Consider the following 20,644-nt stretch of genomic DNA (forward strand, 5'->3'; position numbering starts at 1 on the left):
GAAACTTCTTTAACTTAAAAAAATCATTTATTAAATAATCAACAGCTAATAAACTTAATAGTAAATACTTTCTCCCCAAGAAGGGGGGAAAGATAAGAATGCCACACCCACCTCCTATTCAGTAAGCACTCTAGTCTCAGTGGAAAAGATGAGAAAAAGAAACTATGCAAATTGGAAAGAAAGGTCTTTAATTAGACAACAGGTTAATCTATTTAGAAAGTCTTTAAGAATCCACTGAAAAATCTACTAATAAGTGAATGTAGAAAAACCAAGTAGAAATGAACAATTTCAATTTGAGATTTAAATTTTCCAATAGCACACAAAAGTACTTACACAGAAATCTAACAAAATGTATTAAGACTATGGATGTTGCTGAAACCTATGAAATAGAGATTAAAAATCAAAGAAATTATTAAAAATGGAAATTTTGTTAGGATGTCAATTCTCAGTCTGATCAATGGAATGTGAAAAGTTTGTATTTATTTAGAAGTTGACAAGCTGATTGTAAATTTTATATAGAAAGGTATATAAATTGGAGGACTCACCCCTACCAAATTTGGTGTGGTATTGAAAACAGAGACACCGATCAATGAAAAGGGTAGAAAGCCCAAAAAATAAACCCATGCAAATGCCACATCGTTTGTTTTTTAAAAAAGCTTTATTGAAGTATAATTTACTTCTGATAAAATTCACTTGTTTTAAATGTACAACATGATAATTTTTGTAAACTTAAATATTACCACAATCCAATTTAGAACATTTCTATCACTCAAAAGCTTCATGCCTATTTACACAATTCCCTATTCCCACCCCAGGCACCGATCATTGTACCTTGTCTCTATAGAGTCAACTGATTTCTGATAATGGTGTAAAGGTACATCAATGAAGAACAGTTTTTTTCAAGAAATGGTTCTGTAGCAACAGGATGTCCACATGCAAAAATAAATAAATCTTGACATGTATCTTAACACCACACAAGAACACAGAAAAAATCTTTACGACCTTGGTTTTAGTGATGAGATTGTAGAAAACACACAATTCACTAAAGGCAAAATAAAAAGGACTAAAAAAAAAGATTTTACCGACCTTGGTTTTAGTGATGAGATTTTAGAAAACACACAATTCACTAAAACCAAAATAAAAAGGACTAAAAAAAAAAAAAGATTTTACCATAAGCTTTTGTTCTTAAGTATTGTTAAGAATGGAAAGATACTCCAGATAGGGAGAAAATATTTACAAAACCAATCTGATAGAGAACTTGTATTTAGAACACCAACTCTTAAAACTCAACAATAAAGCTCAATACTTTATGGCTCTCCCTGGTGGTGAAGCAGGTTGAAGCACAGCACTAAGAAGCTAAAGCCACTTCAGTACGAGTTCGATCCCCAGACCCAGAGGTGACCCACATGGCACGGCAGACCTCTCCTGACCTGCCCGCTGCTCCCCTCAGCAGTGTACTTCATCAGTCGGCCTGTTCTGCTCCCCACTCCCCACTCTGGTGAATCCTCTCACCGCCCCTGCACCTCTGGCCTGTATCCCAGTTCTGTATGCATAAATAAATAAATCTTAAAAAAAAACAAACTCAATACTTTAAAAGGGACAACAGGGGCCCTCCCTAGTGGTGCAGCGGGTTAAAGCACAGCACTAAGAAGCTTAAGCCACTTCCGCATGATTTCGATCCCCGCCTGCCCGGGAGGAGATCGAGATCCACATGGCGAGGCAGACCTCTCCTGACCCGCCCGCTGCTCCCCTCAGCAGTGTACTGCGTCCATCTGCCTGTTCTGCTCCCCACTCTGCCTCCAGTGAATCCTCTCACCCTCCGCATCTCTGGCCTGCACCCCAGTTCTATATGAATAAATAAATAAATCTTAAAAGCAAAAAAAAAAAAAAAAAAGGACAACAGGTATGAATATTTCAATGACAGTGAGAAACTCCTGCAACAGGACGCTTATACATTGCTAGCGTGAATCCAAGATGGCATAGTGACTATGAACAGTGTGGCGATTTCTTACTAACAGGGGCCTTCCTGGTGGCATAGGGGTTAAGTCTTGGCTCTGTCTTGAGTTTCAGCTCTGGCCACACACGCGGCACATAAGACCTCTCCTGTCTCCCCACTGCTCCCCTCAGCAGTGTACTTCAGTCCATCTGCCTGTTCTGCTCCCCACTGTCTCTGGCGAAATCTTCTCACCCAGCACCTCTGGTCTATACCCAAGTTTTTGCATGCATAAACCTTTTTAAAATACGTAAACACTGAACAAATGACTCAAATTATATCCAAGCAAAATGAATTCTTCACAACCTGTGCATGAATGTTAAATGATAAACCTTGATATATCCAACAATAAAGTACTTAGCAATAGAAATGAGCTATTGACTCTTCCAACATAACTGAATTTAAAATGCATTTGGGTGTGAAAATGCTGCTGGACATTCTGGAGAAATCGGAAGTATAAAGCTGGAGAGAGGTAAGTGGTTGTCAGGGCGCCATGGAAGCACCCCATGTAGAGGCTGAATCTTGGTGGAACTGCTGTCATGGCACTGAGGTGGTGGCCATGACTACATTTGTCACTGCTCAAAGTGAATTTTACTGTATGCAGAAATCAACTGAGGTGTTAAGAGACCCTGGACAGAACACAATGTGACAAGCGCATCTGTTCTACAAATGAATGATGTAATATCCATGAAGAGAGTAGGGAACAGCTGGATGAGGCTACTTAGGAAAATGGCATTTTGAGAATAAATGATAAGGCTAGAGGCAACAAACAAAATAACAAAATCCCAAACGTACGCTAGTTGGTCAATTTGCTTCTTACAGGGGTACAGACTATTTCCAATCCACTTGCTAAATATCTAGAGCTATATAAACAAATAAAGAGTAGGTAAAAGGAACTGGGCTTCTCAATCTAAGTACAAGAAGCTGTAAGTAACAGTCAAAACTAGAATAAGTCTCAAGAGGTTTCCGCTTGGTTGCTAAGTACTGTTCTCTAAAAAGGGAAACGTGGACTCCATGAGTAAGTAGCTATTTCTAGGGTTAGCACCCAGATAAAAGTTTGTAGGTAAAAGTCTTAAAAAGAAAAAAAAAGCAAAACAGACCCAGACTTGTGAAAAGTGTTCCCAACAGCCACCCTTGAAACAATCTGTGCAATAAAATAACACTGTAACCCAAAGGATAAAATAGCCAGATACCAAATATGAATGACAGAAGGAAATTCTCTTCTAAAAATAAAATTTCACAGACTACCTCCCTTCCCTCGAATGTGGGTTTGACTTAATGATTCACTTTCAGAGTGGGGGAGGGTAAGTGGGAAATAGTAACTTCACAGTGGGAAAGATGGAGCAGACACCACTTTCTCCACAGAAAGACCATCACCAGTAACATGGCATCAGCACTCCGCCGAGAGAGTGAAGAGCACACACCTCTGCGCTACTCATGACAAACCCTAAGCTCAATTCTCATCTTTAGGAAACAGACAAATCCACGTTGAGGGACGCCCCACAACACTATAACCCGCACTCTTCATTGTGTCCATCATGAGCCTAAGAAGCTTTCACAGGCGGGAGGCGACTATGGAAGCATCGATGGTTAAATCCAATGTGGGATCCTGGCCCAGATTCGGGACCAAAAAAAGGACATGCGTAGAAATTTTTTCTTGAAAACCAAAAAAGTCTGAGTTTGGCAAACAGAAGTGCACCAACATTAACATCTGACTCTGATACATGTGTCGTGGCCGACATAAGGCGTTAGCATGAGAAGCTCGGGGGAGGGTACAGGAAACATGGCTGGACCATCTCCACGGCTTTCTGTAAATCTGTTTTTATGAAACAAATGAGCAATTGAAAAAAAAGTACTGGTAACCCACAGCACTGAAACCATGGCTGCACTTCAATTAAGAAAGGGACTTACACATTATACACATTTTAGCAGTAACTTGATCAACACCACAGTTTATTTGTAAACATATTATATGTGTCAATAATCAAATTGACAACAATTATACATTTCATTGTATAATATGATTATACTAGAAACCACTGTACTTGGTTACAGTTTTGGTACTTTAAAATCTTTAAATACAAACTGTCTTTGAAACACTGAACATAAGAGAACCATGAATGGCAGAGAAAACTGAAAATACTGACTTCAAAAAGCCCTACTACTACAAAAAAAAAAAAAGAGAGAGAGAGAGAGAGAGAGAGAGATACAAAAGCATTTGACTTCGTATTTTAGAAAGAATGAAATCAAGGAAAGCAGATGATCATATTTTTAATGACATGAAGTTGCATTTCTTTAGACCCGCTTGAGAAGTTATGTTGTACCGTATTAAACTCTCTGTGCTTTTTGATATTTTTTCTCTTGGTTTCTAAAGAATGTTTGCCATGGTTTAAACTACGTTAAGGGGAGGAGAGGCGCAGGAAGTGGCTCACAGCCAAATGAAAGTATCTTAAAATAGCCAAAAATAAACTGGATAAAATCTTTCATAAATCTTCTTTGGCAGGTAATGAAGTCTACATTTTGAATTTACCTTTTGTGAACCAGATCAACACTCAGTAGGGTTAAGAGCCGGATCTTTACGTGCATTAATGAATGAAAGAGACAAAGTTCATAAAACACAAGCACAGCAGCAGTGTTCGGTTTGCCACCAGCTCTAAAAAAGCAGATTCTCCCTCCTTAAAAGTGTGAGAGCAGCTAGGAATCCGAGTCTTACCTCATTCACAAGCGAAATCAAGAGTTGACTGGATATTTTTTCAGCACTTTTTTAGAATTCATGATCATTGTTAGTTTCTATTCTTTCTCTCAAAGGAAATGTAGCAGCAAACCACTCTCATATTTTAAGTTTCAAATTCATCAACCACTGGGTTCACTGCCAACAACTACAGATATTTGATTCTTTATTATTGTACATGTCAGTACAGTAGGCTGAGACTGTTAATACAGGAATAACTAACTACAGTTAATTCAAACAAAGCAAATGAAGGTGACATTAAAGAGCCCTGATCAAATGAAATAGTTACAACTTTTGGTTGAAAAACTGTAAAAGTTACATACATACCTAACAGCACTAGGAATGTACAATATCAATTATTGGAAAAATAAAGGAGTGATTCACAGTTATAAGAAATTATTTTAATATTAGTATTTTTCTTTTTATAGACAAACATTTATAACATACACTTGGTTTCTACCTCATCTAAGACAAAGTAGAAAACTACATGTTACTGCATGTACCCCCCACAGCACCGAATGTGCCAGATAGCCTGTTCCAAGATACTCGATGCTTTAAGTAGGCCATGGTATTGAATGCACGGCAATGCTAGCTCTTAAGAAAGGCCTATGTTTCCAGATGTTAAATACACAAATATCAATTCTACAAGTAACAAAATTACCAGCAAAAATGCTTAGGTTAAACATTCCCAAATGTTTTAAGTATTTTAGATATAAGTTGTATGACCAGTTGGTTTGGTTACACTTTTAAACTAGCAAACCGTTAGCCTATGAGAAGAGCTAAACTAAACTATAATACTGCACAAACTTCCCAAGGAAGATAACTTGAAAAATCTAAAAAGTGATTCCAATTAATCTAACATTTGAGATACTAAAAGAATCAATGACTCAAGAAATATTTTGAAATTATTCACTTTATCATTTTCTCTAAAATTCTTCATATAAACTTAAGATTCAGACTAAGAATTTGTCTTCAAGTCGGTTTATCACTAAATTGTTTTGATCAGAAGACCGTCTTAATGCCTCTAACATCTAATTCTAACCTAAAATCACAACCCTTGGTTTGAAGACATCAAACTCAATTTCCTAACAATTCATCAGTAAAGTTACTAAACAAAACAAAAAAACAAATCAGGGTGAAACGTGCAGCAGCCACAGCTATGAGAGTGGAAAATAAATTCTATTTTTCCATAAAGGCTGAAAATACAAAGCCCAAAGTGAATGACAACAGAACGCCACGTACAAACAGTTTTTAAAAATAGAATGTTTTCCAAAGCTTCTCATGAGATGTTGATGTATAGTCATATTCCAAGTTAAGACCTTATAAATCAAGGTTAAGTTATGCATAACTATGCTGATTTACATACCTTCAATAATGCTCAACTGATATACATAATTTACAGACATCCACAGGAATTCTTAATGCCCTATCATATCACCTCTCAACACTGGATGTTTATTGTTGCGTAGTTGTGCTACTTTTAGTACCAAGAAGCCACTCAGAGGAAGAGTTCCACCTCTTCCCATGATCCCCTAAGGAATAGGTAACAAAATATAAAATTAAACAAGATTTATGTTTGATAAACTAACATATAAAATTACCACTGCAATATTCAGAGTGACTGCTTATAAACCTAACAGTCACCATTAAGCCTATAAAGTATATCCTCAGTTTTATAAAAGAAATGCAGATTGTCTCAAGGTAAAAAAATACAGTGCAGGCTGCTAAAAAGCTCTTCGTTGCGTTAGGAAGTGCAATCAGGAAAATGCCAGAAGCCTGCGCATGTTCCCCCTCCGACGTCAGTGAGCAGGACTTGCACTGCAGCCGCAGGCGCTCTTTAGTGGCTGGCACTCCGAAGCGAAGGTCAAAAAGAAAAAGGCAGGAAGGGTGAGCAACACATGGCATAACCAAATTATTGCAAATGGAGACTGGCAATACGAAGTGAGGAAGGTGAGTGTCCGCTCCATTCTGACAAAATGCCATCTTTAAATATTAAGTTCTTTGCAGGAAGGGGGACCCCCATATCGGCAGAGGACTGCGAAAGCAAGCTGGAAAAGCTGGCCTCTGTGTGAATGTCCAGTGTCGAAGCACCTTCCTGAAAGGTCAAGAAGCAAAGAGTGCTATTTTAGTTTCAATGTATTCCCAAAACATTTGCTACAGCTAATGAGAAATCCAAAAAATGTGCATGGAATGTAAAGTATTACATATGACGCAAAGATCTACTCAACAAGCCCAAACCGACCAATGACAGGCAGTATGACACCTGCACAAGTGACTAACAAGTAAACCTGTGACAAGGGCTTAAACATAAATAGCAAAATAGGCTATGAGATAATGGGACAAACTGTTTAACTCCCCCAAAATGAAAGATAAATCAGAGACATTCTACAGGGAGGGGTCAGGACAGGGCAAGGAAAAGCATGAGAGACTATGGCGACAGTGCACAGGTGAACTGGTGGCAGGATTCTATGGGGATTGCACCCGAGAGGAACAATGATATGAAAAAAATACATATATAAATAAATGTTTTTAAAAAGAAAAATATAAGTTTACTCCCACACAATCTCGTACATACTAGGCTCTCCAGGAAGGCTGCATTCATTCTTTCAGTTAACAATTACATGGGTCATAGTCTGTGCTAATTAACGTGCATGCACAGATAAGACGCGTTGCTGTTTTTTGTTTTGTTTTTGTTTTTTTTTTAAAGATTTATTTATTTGTGCATACAGAGCTGAGGTACAGGCCAGAGGCTCAGGAGCGGTGAGAGGCTTCACCAGAGGCAGAGTGGGGAGCAGAACAGGCAGATCGACGAAGTACACTGCTGAGGGGAGCAGCAGGCGGGTCAGGAGAGGTCTGCCGCGCCACGTGGTCACCTCCAGGGAAGGTGGGGATCGAACTCATGCGGATGTGGCTTTAGCTTCTCAGTGCTGTGCTTTAACCAGCTGCACCACCAGGGAGGGCCCGCGTTGCTGTTTTTAAGAAACTTAAGTCTTGGTAGGAAAAGCTGCTTGAGCTGCTGAGTTTTAGTATTTTTGCTGAGTGCTGAACAGACTTATGAAACTTTTTTTTTTTTTTAAGATTTATTTATTTGTTCATACAGAACTGGGGTACAGGCCAGAGGCTCAGGGGCGGTGAGAGGCTTCACCAGAGACAGAGTGGGGAGCAGAACAGGCAGATCGACGAAGTACACTGCTGAGGGGAGCAGCAGGCGGGTCAGGAGAGGTCTGCCACGCCACGTGGTCACCTCCGGGGCAGGCGGGAATCGAACTCATGCGGAAGCGGCTTTAGATTCTCAGTGCTATGCTTTAACCCGCTGCGCCACCAGGGAGGGCCCAGACTTATGAAACTTTAAGGAGCAGCACCCCAGCCAGCCCTAGAGCAAGGTGCCCAGCACCCTGTTTCCCCTGCTCCCCACTGAATTCTCACATTTCATTCACCACCAGTTCTGTCAATCTACCTCTGACATGTTCCCCAAAATGGTTTACTCTACTCAATCAGTAAGTGACCACTGCAACCTAGGCAGTCGTCTCAAAGCGGGGAACTCACTGCAAAGTAGGGTATAATGTGAAAATTTTATACATTGATCTATTTACTACTCTACAAAAATTCTATTTCTCTGGGTGTTTTACTATATTATAAAAATTATTGTCAAAATAAATATACATGTAACAAACTTTTTTTGGGGATACATGTCAAACAAAATCTGTTTTGCTTATTGGTTAAAAAAAATGGTGCTCAGCTATCCACAAGTCTCTCACTTGGGCTATTTACAACCGTCTCAGAACTGATCCCACAGCCAGTAAATAATCTTCTAAAAGTGTCCATCAGAAATATCGCTGCCCAATTTTCAAATCTTTAACAGTTCCCCTTCGGACTCAGCATGAAATACAAATCCTGATTACTGATTTCATCATGCTGGATCAGATACTCTGAGAGAGAACTGTAGTCTAAGAGTACAATTACTTTACAATTACTTTAGAATCTCAGATCTAAAGTAGTGTTTCCTTGTGAGGGGTGACGAATGGTCCAGAGCACTGGCTTTTACAAAACCTGATGGCAGCAATGGAGAATGACTGCATTTGTGCCAGCAGACCCTTGAACCAGCACGCTGGGGCATGACCCGTGGCCTGGGTGCAACCCATGCGTGTAAATGACGCACTGGCACAGAGCAGTCCGGCTTTACACCCAGAGACCCAGCCAGTGAAATCATGTATGCATCAGTCAGCTTCCTCAACCTCACATCTCATTCATAAACCAATGTCTATTGCATGTCTTGCTGTTATGGAGACTCAAATCAACCAGGAAATGCTTTGCATACTATAAAGCTATATATAATTACCACATATATTTTTCAGTTTTTGTTACCTGGAATGAGTGAACAAAGTTAAGGACATGTAGAGAGAGTTTTCTACTGGAATGTAGGAGGTCTTGAAGGCTGGGGGGAAACAGGGGAGGGAGAAGCTTAAAACAAACATAATGGCAAATACTAATGCCTAATAAGAGTTTAATTTTAATTTAAACCCATTGATATTTGTATATACATCCTGATTAGCCACATAAAATTTGAAAAAACAATTTCAATGTTTCTTGTTACTGAAATTTCTTCCTTTTTTTTTAGTAAGGAATAATAGTAATAATACATAAAAAACACTATTTTAAGTTGCAACAATATGTCCAAACAAAAGCAAAAGGTTATTGTTAACAAAAAAAAAAGCTTAAGCTGCTAATAAACATGTTAGCTCAAAGAAAAAATTTTAAATAAAATGTAGAAACTTTGAGGGGTGATAGTAATACAAACTTCAAATATCCAAATTAATTTTAAAAACTTGATAAAACACCTTACAAATTTAACATACATCAGCCCACCAAAAAGGAGGATTTTTCAAATATATGAACTGGTAACAATTGTAGCAGCTACTTTCAAAGATGCACAGTATTTACTTTTTATTCATGACATTATTTTATTTTCATTACTTATCAATTAAATGCCACTGATTTTCTAGTATAAGCTACATTATATCAATTAAATGAATTATTCCTTATTCAACTTTGCTTTCCTAAATACAGAAGTCGAGGAGATCTGGGTATTACCTACCCATGCCACAGACCTTGCCAACCAGGGTCTATGACATTCTCCCCTGCTCCCAGCAGCTCATAACTCTCAGAGCACCATCTCTTAGCTGGTGCTCCCAAAGAACCAGAGATGACTTATGAGATAAAGCTTGCACCACATCTCTGATAAGAAACACATGCTCATTATAGAAAATGAAGAAATTTTAGAAACTCAACCATAGTCCCTTCAGCCATAATCCCATCAGGAGGGGCAATCACTGTTAACTCGAGTATGTGTATTTAAAGAGTGCTAAGAGAAATTTTCTACAGCCATTTATAAATTTTTAAAAACCAGCTTATACTTGCATGTAAGCGTGCCCATTTTACCACACGCTTACCAAATCTGGGTTGCCAAATATAATTATAATTAAGCACAATAGCTGCCCAAAATGTTTACATGAGCTCAAATTCTAAGCTACTGAAGTTTTATTTTAAAAATATACACAAGACAGTTACTAAGATCATATGTGTAAGGAAAAGACACAGCAACTACTACTAAGAGCTTCAAAGTCCAGTAGATGAAAAGCCGACAATTGACTCACCTCTCTTTTCTGCAAAGGCCATGTGTAGCGATTTTTCTACAAACTTTCCGGTTTAATTCAGAACTGAACAGTGGAATTCCAAAGCATAGCTCAAGAGGAGCCCAATCGGCTTCTGCTGTGGCAACTACAAGAGAATACACAAACTTACTCATCACACATAAATATTACGCCTCTCCTGACTAACCAGGGTCTCTGCTGATTCTCATAGGCCCCTCCCAGCTCTGCGGACATTCACCATGGGCTTATCAGAGGAGGGAGGGGGTGCAGGGGGTCTGTGAACCTCTGAAACTGAATTTTGTTTTGAATGTACATGTTTCTGGGGAGAAGGTATGCAGCTGTCATCAGATGCTCAAAGTGGCCTTTTACCCAAGAAGGTATTATAAGACATCTATAAAATAAGGATGTGAATCAAAATATTTAATACAGGAAACATGAAATTGAAACCATTCTCAGGTCATATGTCTGTACTACTTTAATGATTACTATAAATAAAAAAAAAATAAAAACGTTTCTTCCAAGATACTTATTAAAAGGTCCACTACAGGTAAGAGCAGGCAAATCAAATCCAAAAAATTTAACAAAAGAACTAAGCCTTAGGAACTAGTCCAAGACTACAAATAACTTTTAATGACTTACCAGAGTTTTGCTTTGCTGAATCCAGAGCTGCTTCCTCAATGACCATTTCAAATGATTCTGTGCTCCCATTCACATCTGAGCCAGAAGCCAAATCAGGGTCTCCTTACAATTAAAAGATATGTGCAACATTAGCATCCTAGTAGCTGGTGTCATTTGTCAATAAATAAGTCCTTTAGGAGAAGACTCCAGGTAATGCCAGGAATGACAAAGGAAAGCAACAGCCTTTAGCCTAAAGCAGGGGCCACTAAGTGAGGGGCAAGTCCCTCCCAGAAAGGACATCTGGTGACATTGCTTGGCGGTCCTGACAGGGGGCAGGGATGCGACTGACAGCCCTACTAAATATTCTACAGTTCACAAGACAGTCCCCACATTGAGAATTACCTAGCTCAGAGTGCTGAGAGTGTGGAGATTGTGAAAACTGGGCCTAAAGGAACAAGAATTCAAATGGCAGAAGATACAAGTTGAGGCAGTCTTTTAGAGCAACACTAAAGTCCTTTCTTTCCCTGTGGAAATATATATTTGACTCTGTCATTCCTCTTCAAATTTCTTTAGTTCCATATCTTTTACCATGTAAGATCCTCCAAGATCATCCAGATCTTAAACTACTTTTCTATTCTTATCTCCCACTGACCAACAAAGATCTTTTCTTTTGGCCCAGATGGATTCTGTATTGCCCAATTCCCTCTGCCTGAAAGTCTCTAATCATCAAAAACAAAACAAACAAAAAACTCATTTTTCCAGACTCAGTTCAAGCTTTACCGGTTCTACAAAGTTTTCTGTGACAGCAGAGTCAGGCCAAGATGTGCCTCCGCTGCCCTGCATTTTAAGCCCTCTGGCAGGGGTGTAATACTTGCTATCTTCCTTGCTAGGATTTTATTCTTTAAAATAAAATCAGATCGTATTAATATACATACCTCTAGCACCTACACAGGTATTCCATTTGTTGGGAGTGACCAAAGATTTACTGACAAGGACTGAATTAGGGCGGTAAGAACTGAGCCTTGCATCCAAGCTTGATAAAGTGGTAGTAAACTGATCTTGAGATCCTGGATGGGACTAGCTGAAGGTGACAGCGAACTGGGCCTCACATCAAGGACACAGCGATGAGTCACCCCTTTGGAATCTGAGTTTAGAATCTATATAAGAGACCCTTCCCCCTTATTGAGGGGGCAGTAGCTGCGGACCCCGCTCTAGGGGCTCTGTCTCTGCTGCTGTCTGGGAGCAATAAACTCTACTTGTTCAGCCTTTCTGCCTCCCGCCTTCCTTTCTTGTGGCCGGTCACAGAAGTTGGGACAAAACACCATTCGTGTGTGGTCTATGACTAAAACAAAACACGACAGCTGTAATAGGTAAGCTTTGAATGGCCACCTAAAAGGCAAGGCCCTCTGGTCTGGAAAGTGCCTCTTCGGTATTTGGAGCCAACTGCGGAAAGTCACTGAATTCCCCTAGCTAAAGGCAAATGGACCAGGATAGCCCACTGGATGCTAGCAAGCAGCCATTTTCTCAGCATTTCAAACTACGAGCTTCAGGGAGTACTCTATCAGTGACACATCTTGAGTTGAAAAGTTTCCTACAGTCAAGGCCCAGGGCTGGTACCATGGCTGGTACCATGGCAGCCAAAACCAGAAAATAAAGTATGCCAGAGCAGAAACAATAAGCATGAGATGGTGACTGAAAAGAAATCTTTTAACTGAAAAGGAAAAGGTATTTAAGGAAAATTGACTTTTGTTAATATGCAGATAGGTGGAAGAAAGAAAAGAGGAAGAGGCTAGGAAGTGGGTGGGATAGCACGAGTCTCAAACAGCAAGACCCAGACTATGTGGCAGCTAGGGGACATTTAAAGAGGAGAGGAAAAGAAACAGAGGAGACATTTCAAAGACTTCTTCTTCATGTGAGCTGGGAACTGGCTAGAGTGAGAAAAGCAAAGGAAGAGACAACAATTCTGGGAGTGGCTGGCTGAGCAAGCAGTGCCTCGGACAAAGACAAACATTAAAGGAAAAGACTTACTAATTCTCTCTGGAAACAATTCTGCAGAGACTCAAGTTTTGAAACTACCAGCCCGTAAAGTAACTTAACCCAAAGGCAGCCACAGGGGTGTGGCAGAGGGCTGACACCCAGCAGCCACCCTCTGCCGCACCACAGCGCCACTTCCTTAGTTACTTCCATCAGCAAGCGGCTGGCATTTGTCCAAATATCAAAGAAGTTTCTCATTCTCAAAACATTAAGTATTAAATGATTCAACACCCCCACAAAGTTCTCTCTGCTTTTTAAATATTAAGATGTGTCAAGCTCAACACCAATTATCTTAATTCAAAGAAAACAATTCTTGGCCAACCTCTCTCGTCAGAAGCGTCACTGAGTTTTCGGTTTGCAAGCTGGCTAGAGGCATTCAACATGGTGACATAGCCACAGAAATGCTGTAGGTCCACCTGGCTCCTTAGCACTTGCAATGCTTTATGAACACCCATGTTGGTTCGAGTAAATTCTAGGAACAAAGAGTGAACATGGTTTAAAAAGTTGTATAACAAAACACAGCAAAAGCTTAAGAATACTTTTATCAAACAATTCTTAGAACTATTCTCATAAGTTAATCTACTGATTGGCTTCAATGAAGAAATATGTGTGAGACAAAATATATTTATAGCCTTCAGGAGCCATTTCTTGAATTCAAACAAATTCTCTGCTACAGGCCAGTCAGCAGCAATTCTCTTGGCTTTTCACTGTTTATTTGGTGGGGCTCAAATTAGAAGTATATTAAATAAAATTTATGAAAAATGAAATTAATTATTCTTATTGAAATTAAAGGTAAGTGTATACTTGGAATCAAAGTCTAATTATAAAATATTTGGTCAAGTTCATATACTTCTGAGATCCTGTATCTTTAGATGGACAAGTTTTTTTTTTCTCCCTATAGAATGCATAAAGTATAAGGATTAAGTAGCAAAGTTTAGTTGGAGAAAAAGTTTACTTCTGAATACAAAGCTATTTTCTGGAAAACTCTTCTCCAAATTCTGTACATTTATTCAGAGCAGCCAAGGAGAGCACCTTCATTTCAAATGTGAAGTTTCTGTAGTCTGGTCACTTGAAGATATTTATTTAAATCTTGCTAAATTACCTCAGCCATTTACTACTCTTTATAAATCCAGACACTGACTACAGGGAAACTGGTTAAGAATGGCAGTTCTGCATGGAGCAGGAAACACAAGAACTACATAAAGTATAGGTAAGTTTAAATCAGATAGCATTTTCCTTTTGAAAATATGTAATTAATGCTCAAAAGAGGAAACCTGCCTTCTATATTAAACAAAAGGATGAGTTTGCTTTTATAGAAATTCTGAGCTCCTGCCATCAGGTGTACTACAGCTAGAGACAGCATTAACTAGGGCTTGTTCCTTGATTCTAACTAGATGAATTAGCTCAAATATGGCAGGAAGTCCACTCAAATCCTCTCCAGGAGCAAACATGTATCTTAACAGAAAAATGAAGGCTGAAACATGAGCTGCCTACAGGTGTTCCCTACGCAGTAAAGTAGTACAAAAAAACATCTTCAATAGCATCCATTTCTCAATTACCTAAGTGTCCCCAAGAAAGAATAGTATGTATCCCTCAGAGGTAAAATTAATTTCACTAGGACTTGTCTTCTCTTCCCACCCCCCAGTAAAATAAACAATGAAAGGAAGCTAAAGACTAAAAACATAAAGAAGCCCAATCTCCCATCTAGACAGAGATAGCTCCTTATCCTCATCATCTCCAACAAGACTATATTCCATCAGAGGATCTAAAGTAAAGCTCTTCTGTTAATTCTTTGTGGGGAAAGGCACACTACAGAAAACTACCCTTTTCCAATTTCTTTAAAAACAGAATGGTAAGACCTCTGAACTCAAAAACTTTAAAACTTTAAAAAAAAATTATTTATGCATACAGAACTGGGGTACAGGCCAGAGGCACAGATGCATTGAGAGGATTCACCAGAGACAGAGAGGGGAGCAGAACAGGCAGAATGGAGAAAGTACACTGCTGAGGGGAGCAGAGGGCGGGTCAGGAGAGGTCTGCTGAGCCATGTGGGTCACCTCCAGGGCGAGGATCAAACTCATGCTGAGGTGGCTTTAGCTTCTTAGTGCTGTGCTTTAACCCGCACCACCAGGGAGGGCCCTGAACTCAAAAACTTTTAAGAATTTACTCCCTGCTAATGTTTTCCACCAATTTGTTTACAAAGATTAACAATAAATAAGTCACATGCATATGATTCAAAGGTGAGGTACCTCCTTGTAGTTCTGTTTCATCAAATGGAAATGGCACGTGGACGGTTTCTCCTATCCCATGTAACCCATGTCCCTAAATAAGAAGACACACAAATTGAAAAGTATACGAGAAACGTACATTTCCAATAATATTCCAATCACACTGCCATTTGAAGGTATATAAGCTTTCAATAGTTTCCCATTTTCGCCAGCAAGTAAAGACAATCTTTCCTGAATATTAATTTCTAAAAAATATGTCTCAAATTGAGTATATGGGGCTAATGAAAAGAGACTGATTAACAGGTCAAGAATTGCTGGCCAAGTGAAGGCTGAATGACAGCGAGTGAACTCCCACAGGGAGAAGTTCTAACAGAGAAAGTGGTGGAAGAATCTCTATAACCCCAGGCATACCATGGACAAAGAATGCAGAACTCAAGAACCTGCATTGAAATGACATGTTCAAAATTATTTGATGTGACATTATCATTATGTATAATTGAGAACCAAAAAGTCAACCAATAGGGGAAGTCCATCTTGCCAGTACAGACACAAAAAGCAGCAGCAGCTCTCTATAAACTGAAATGGAAAGATCTCCAAATGCTAAGTGGAAAAAGCAAGGAGCAATCAGTGTGTAAATGTTTGCATATGCATAAAAACTACAGAAATGTATAGTAGAAACTGGTAAATGTGGTTATCTGATTTGGAGGGGAAGTGGGGAATGAGACTTGGGTTGACAGTGTTAGGTGAGCAGCGACCCTTTTCTCTATATATCTTTAATAGTGTTTTATTTTTAATTATGTGAATGTTATTAGAAGTCAAAAAAATTTTAAGTTAATGAGTCCACCTCAATCCCATGTTACAAATAACTTTGTTTCATCCATTAGTCAATTTATAGTTCTGACTTTACAATGGTTTAAGAATAAACATGAGTTCAATTCCATGTTCTGACTTTACAATGGTTTAAGAATAAACATGAGTTCAATTCCATGTTCATGAGTATTTAGTACTATTACAAGAGAAAGTTCAAGTTTTTCTGGAAAGCTGTAGTCTTCCCTCTAAGAAGCTCAGACATTGTTCAAATACAAGAAACCCTAACATAAAAGAAAAACTCATTTCAGAGAAAAAAATCACATCCATTTAGCTGGGTAACAATTTGAACATACTGATACTTCTACTCCATTGATAATTTTTTTATTTAAATCCTTTAACAAGCCGGCTATAATAAAATTATCGTTTTACTCAAAATCTTAATTTTAAATTTTAATTAATTTTACATTTTAAATTTTAGCAGGTGATTATTTTCTGATAAAATGTTTTTTAGCAAAAGCAAAACTTCTTAAAGACCTTAAAAATGGCTCTACCTAAGATTATGTTTTTCTATCTATGATTGTTTGCCATATCAACAAAATAAAATACACTGACAAAAAACCTAACCTGGCTTGACTCACTGGACACCACCTACAGAGCAGACCATGGCAAACTCCCTTTTACAAGAGGAATCCTGCTCTGTACCTTTCCTTTACTGGCTGCCATCAATCTGGAGGAGCAAGTCAAAGCACGACAGCAGGCAGTCAAGGTCCCCGCACGCCAGGGCCTGCTGGGTGTCCAGACTCCTACTTGACTACCAGCCCATAATGCTAAGACTCACCCCTCAAACACTGAACAACTCAGGCCTCAACAGATGTTAGGACTTCAAGCTCATTCAACAAATACTCACTGAGCAATTATTATGATTCAGACACCAGGGAAATAAGAAAAAGGAAAAAGTCCTTCTCTAGAGGTATAACCCTGCTGACCCCTTTGGTTGGGTGCTTTTCTAAATTATCCCTTTATGAGAAGCCCAGATCTCACTTTCTCTAAGGAATTTTTCTAAGACCTTCTTGCTCTAAGGCTGGGTTGGGTGCTGCTCCTTAAAGTTATGTAAGTCTATTCAGCACTATACTAAAACTCACAGCTTCAGCAGCTTTTCCTACCAGACTTTCTTAAAAACAGTTAACACGTCTCATCTGTGCATGCACATTAGTTAGCAAGGACTATGCGCCATGTAATTGTTAACTGAAAGAATGAATGCGGCCTTTATGGAGAGCCTAGTATGCACCAGAAAGCATGCTGTGCGTTTCACATATTCTTAGTTCATTCTACAATCCTATGACTTACCTATGGCTTATCTCACCATTAGCTGTTGCTATTATTAATTTTTGGTTATTATACAACATATAGTGTCATCTGCATTTTAGAGATGTGTAACTAAGAAAATGAGGACTAGCTCCAAACTGTCACACTGCCCAGGTAGCAAGAAAGGTTCAACACTAGTAGTCATCAGAAAAATAACAAATAAAACCCAAGGAGTATCAGTTTCCATCTTCTAGGTTAGAATCAAAAAGTCAGGTAAGAATGTGGAACGGTACAGCCTCTTTGGAAAATAGCCTGACAGTTCCTTAAATGGTTCAACATAGTGTTACCACGGGGTCTGGCATTTTAACCCTTGGGCATATATATATATACCCACTGGAAATGAAAACACGCTCACATAAAAACCTACATACAATGTGTATAACAGTGATTATTATTATTATTATTATTCACAACAGACAGAAGGTGGAAATAACCCAAATGTCCATTAATAAATACTAGGTCAATCAAATGTGGTGTATTCACACCAAGGAATGTTATTTGGTAATAAACAGGAATGTAGTACTGGTCCACAGTACAATACGATGAATCCAGAAAACACTGTGCTAAGTGAAAAACGTTAGTGACAAAGACCATGTACATGTACATGGAATGCCCAGAATAAGCATTCTAGAGATGGCAAGTAGGCCAGGTTAGTGTACAGTTGGAGGTGAGGAGTGTCAGGGCAATAGAGTACTAGAGGTACAGAGTATCTTTCTGAGACAGTGAAAATGTTCTAAAATTGAGTGTGGTGATGGCTACTGCTATCTGAAATATACTAAAAACCACTGGATTGTGTAATTTAAACTGGTGAATTGTGTATGTGAATTATATCTGAAAAAAGGTATTAAAAAAAATACAGCCGCAAGGGAAGCAGAATACAAGCCCGGGTATGACTTCAATATCCATGTGGCCCTTCCACTCCCACACTGCCAGATGTCCAGACTGAAACCCAGATCCGGCTCCTCACAGCAGCATTACAAATTTCAAATCACTGACTCAGCAGAAAACTGGGCCAATTAGTTTACTACAAAAATCCAAACTCAATTATTTCAGATAAAATAACCATACCTGAATCAAAACTGCAGAATGTGTCAATGCGTCATTCAACATTGTGAGCACATTTGATGTAGGAACTACACCAGGATCGTGACCCCAAGATGTTATTAGTAACCGATCATAGCCCTACAGGAAAGAAGTGAGAAGTAAACTGGCATTTAGAAATAAGAAAAATAAATTTTCCTTACCGGTTTTTATCCATCCCTCTTCCCCAGGAATAATTTCAAACAAATGGACAAAACAGACTACCCAACATACCTGGAATATATCTGGCAGTTTTCGAAGTCTTGTACCTTTGGACAATAAAAGGGACGGTGGTCCTTGGCCAGTCACATGGTAAAGGTACAGTTTAAACCAGACAGAACTGACTTCGGGGATGGCTGGTCCAATATGCTGCAATTATAGAGATGAGCTGTAATATTTACCTAAAGAAGCCAAATTTATGAGTGACCTGGTATAGTCTTAGAAACAGCTAATGGCTTAAATAAATGTTAATTGCTTATGAAAATAAAATCTAAATGTTCCATTCAGGTAGTTTCAGGTTTATAGTGGGATTGAGAAAGCATGTCTTACTATTACATTTAAGAGGTTTCTATATTCTGGAGCTTTGTATCTTGGCTTCAGCCCTCTTTGTGCTTTGCATTGCTCATCTATATTGTGGCCACAAAAAATTTACCTTATAAGCTGTGTCAGCAATAAGTTGTGCAGAACAATGTTGTTGAGATTGTTCAAAAAGGTTTAAAGCAGTTATCTGGCATGTGATAAGGCTCTATACTGAAGTGTTAATTATGACCACTTTTCACAATTTGCATAAAAGGGACTATCTTAAACTCCTGTCCATCTTGCCGTTCATTTAGACAGGTCATGGATTCCTGCTAGGGAGGGTGATAAACACAAATCCACAACTAGCGACTGCTGAGTGGGTAGGAGGGCTGCTGTGCTCACTGAAGCATCTGGAGCAGGACTATTCAGCCCTGAACAGCACCTCTTCCTTTTGTCTATACCATTAAACCTTGTGCATCTAGGCAAGACCACACTGGAGAACAGCAAAAGCCATTCTCTCTGTGAATGGCTAAGCCCCACAACATCCTCGCTAAGAATACAGACAGACACAACTGATGGAGTTTTTTCAGCAGAAAAATGTAAAGGTGGAGTTTGACCTTCCAAGCACAATCTTCTCTTCAGCTTATTTAACATCATGGCCCACTTCTAAAACATGGCATGCTTTTTAAATAATCTTATCCCTCAGATGATCCAGGCTTCCTTCTTAGCACACTCAAAATGCTCCTTTTGTAAGATACATGTAAGGAGTGTCACAAGTCACCAGATGATACATTAAAAAAAAAAATGTACCAAGTATATCACAAAAACTATACAGAACAACTTTCAACAGTGTAGAATAGAAAAGTGCTTATGAGTCAGTGACTTCAATTCTTGGCATCTACAAACTGAAAATAACAGTAAAACTGCTGAAACTCTCCTGCAGGCCGCGTGAGCATGGAGAGATGACAGCCTAGGAGACCTCGAGTGAGCATTCACCTGAGGGGTGCAGCTGCTGACAGGCCGGATCTCGTTGGTGAGAGGAGCCATAGAAACAAGTAGTGTGTAGTTTTTGTTGAGCACTCTGCTGCAAGTTGCAGGGTCCAAACCAAGAAGGCTTTCACAGCGCAAAAGATCCAGAGGGAAGCCTGAATTATGATCAATCATACACAAGAGAATGAAAGACTAATGAGAAACAAAAAGGTATAAATAAAATATTGATAATTGCCTTGAGATTTCAAAATTTTTATCAGAGCATCTCCATTAAAACGTACCTAATTTCTGAGGAGACTACGACACTTTCAAATTTAAAGCTTAAAGTCTTTATTTTCTGGTCTAGAAAGATAACTAAGGGTGATACTGCTTCCAGCTATCTTTCAGTTTAAAAAAATGTGTTTGCTTGACCTTGTTCCTGCCTCCCAGTCCCTCAAGGGCAGTGGCATGTTATGAAAGCCTAATTGGCACAGGAAAGCTGTGTCCTCCCTCCCCCACATTCCAATCTCTACATAAAGAACTTTCCAGCCAAGGTCTGAATTTAGCATGCAGGCAAGCGGTCCTCATTTAGAAGTAAATGCCCTAAACTGGAGGCCCACAAAGCATAAGCTCACTCAGCCTTGCA

The 20,644-nt window shown here is 39.0% G+C and overlaps 1 protein-coding gene across 2 annotated transcripts in view; it reads right to left on the reverse strand.

Moving 5' to 3' along the window:
• Positions 1–5,110: 5,110 nt before the first annotated feature.
• The window catches only part of FAM91A1 (family with sequence similarity 91, member A1), a 37,327-nt gene continuing 21,793 nt past the window's right edge, over positions 5,111–20,644 (reverse strand). For both annotated transcript variants that reach the window (XM_004679603.2, XM_012723067.1), the window contains exons 16-24: positions 20,026–20,174; positions 18,745–18,879; positions 18,499–18,612; positions 15,277–15,349; positions 13,350–13,499; positions 11,015–11,116; positions 10,379–10,502; positions 9,090–9,159; positions 5,111–6,819 (exon numbers count right to left, since the gene is read on the reverse strand). In XM_004679603.2, the coding sequence (XP_004679660.1) occupies positions 6,637–6,819; positions 9,090–9,159; positions 10,379–10,502; positions 11,015–11,116; positions 13,350–13,499; positions 15,277–15,349; positions 18,499–18,612; positions 18,745–18,879; positions 20,026–20,174 (1,100 nt within the window). In that variant the 3' untranslated portion in view covers positions 5,111–6,636. The remainder of the gene's footprint in view (positions 6,820–9,089; positions 9,160–10,378; positions 10,503–11,014; positions 11,117–13,349; positions 13,500–15,276; positions 15,350–18,498; positions 18,613–18,744; positions 18,880–20,025; positions 20,175–20,644) is intronic.

The sequence above is a fragment of the Condylura cristata genome, unplaced genomic scaffold (genome assembly GCF_000260355.1).
Source record: "Condylura cristata isolate star-nosed mole 26May11 unplaced genomic scaffold, ConCri1.0 scaffold00009, whole genome shotgun sequence".
Taxonomy (NCBI): Eukaryota; Metazoa; Chordata; class Mammalia; order Eulipotyphla; family Talpidae; genus Condylura; species Condylura cristata.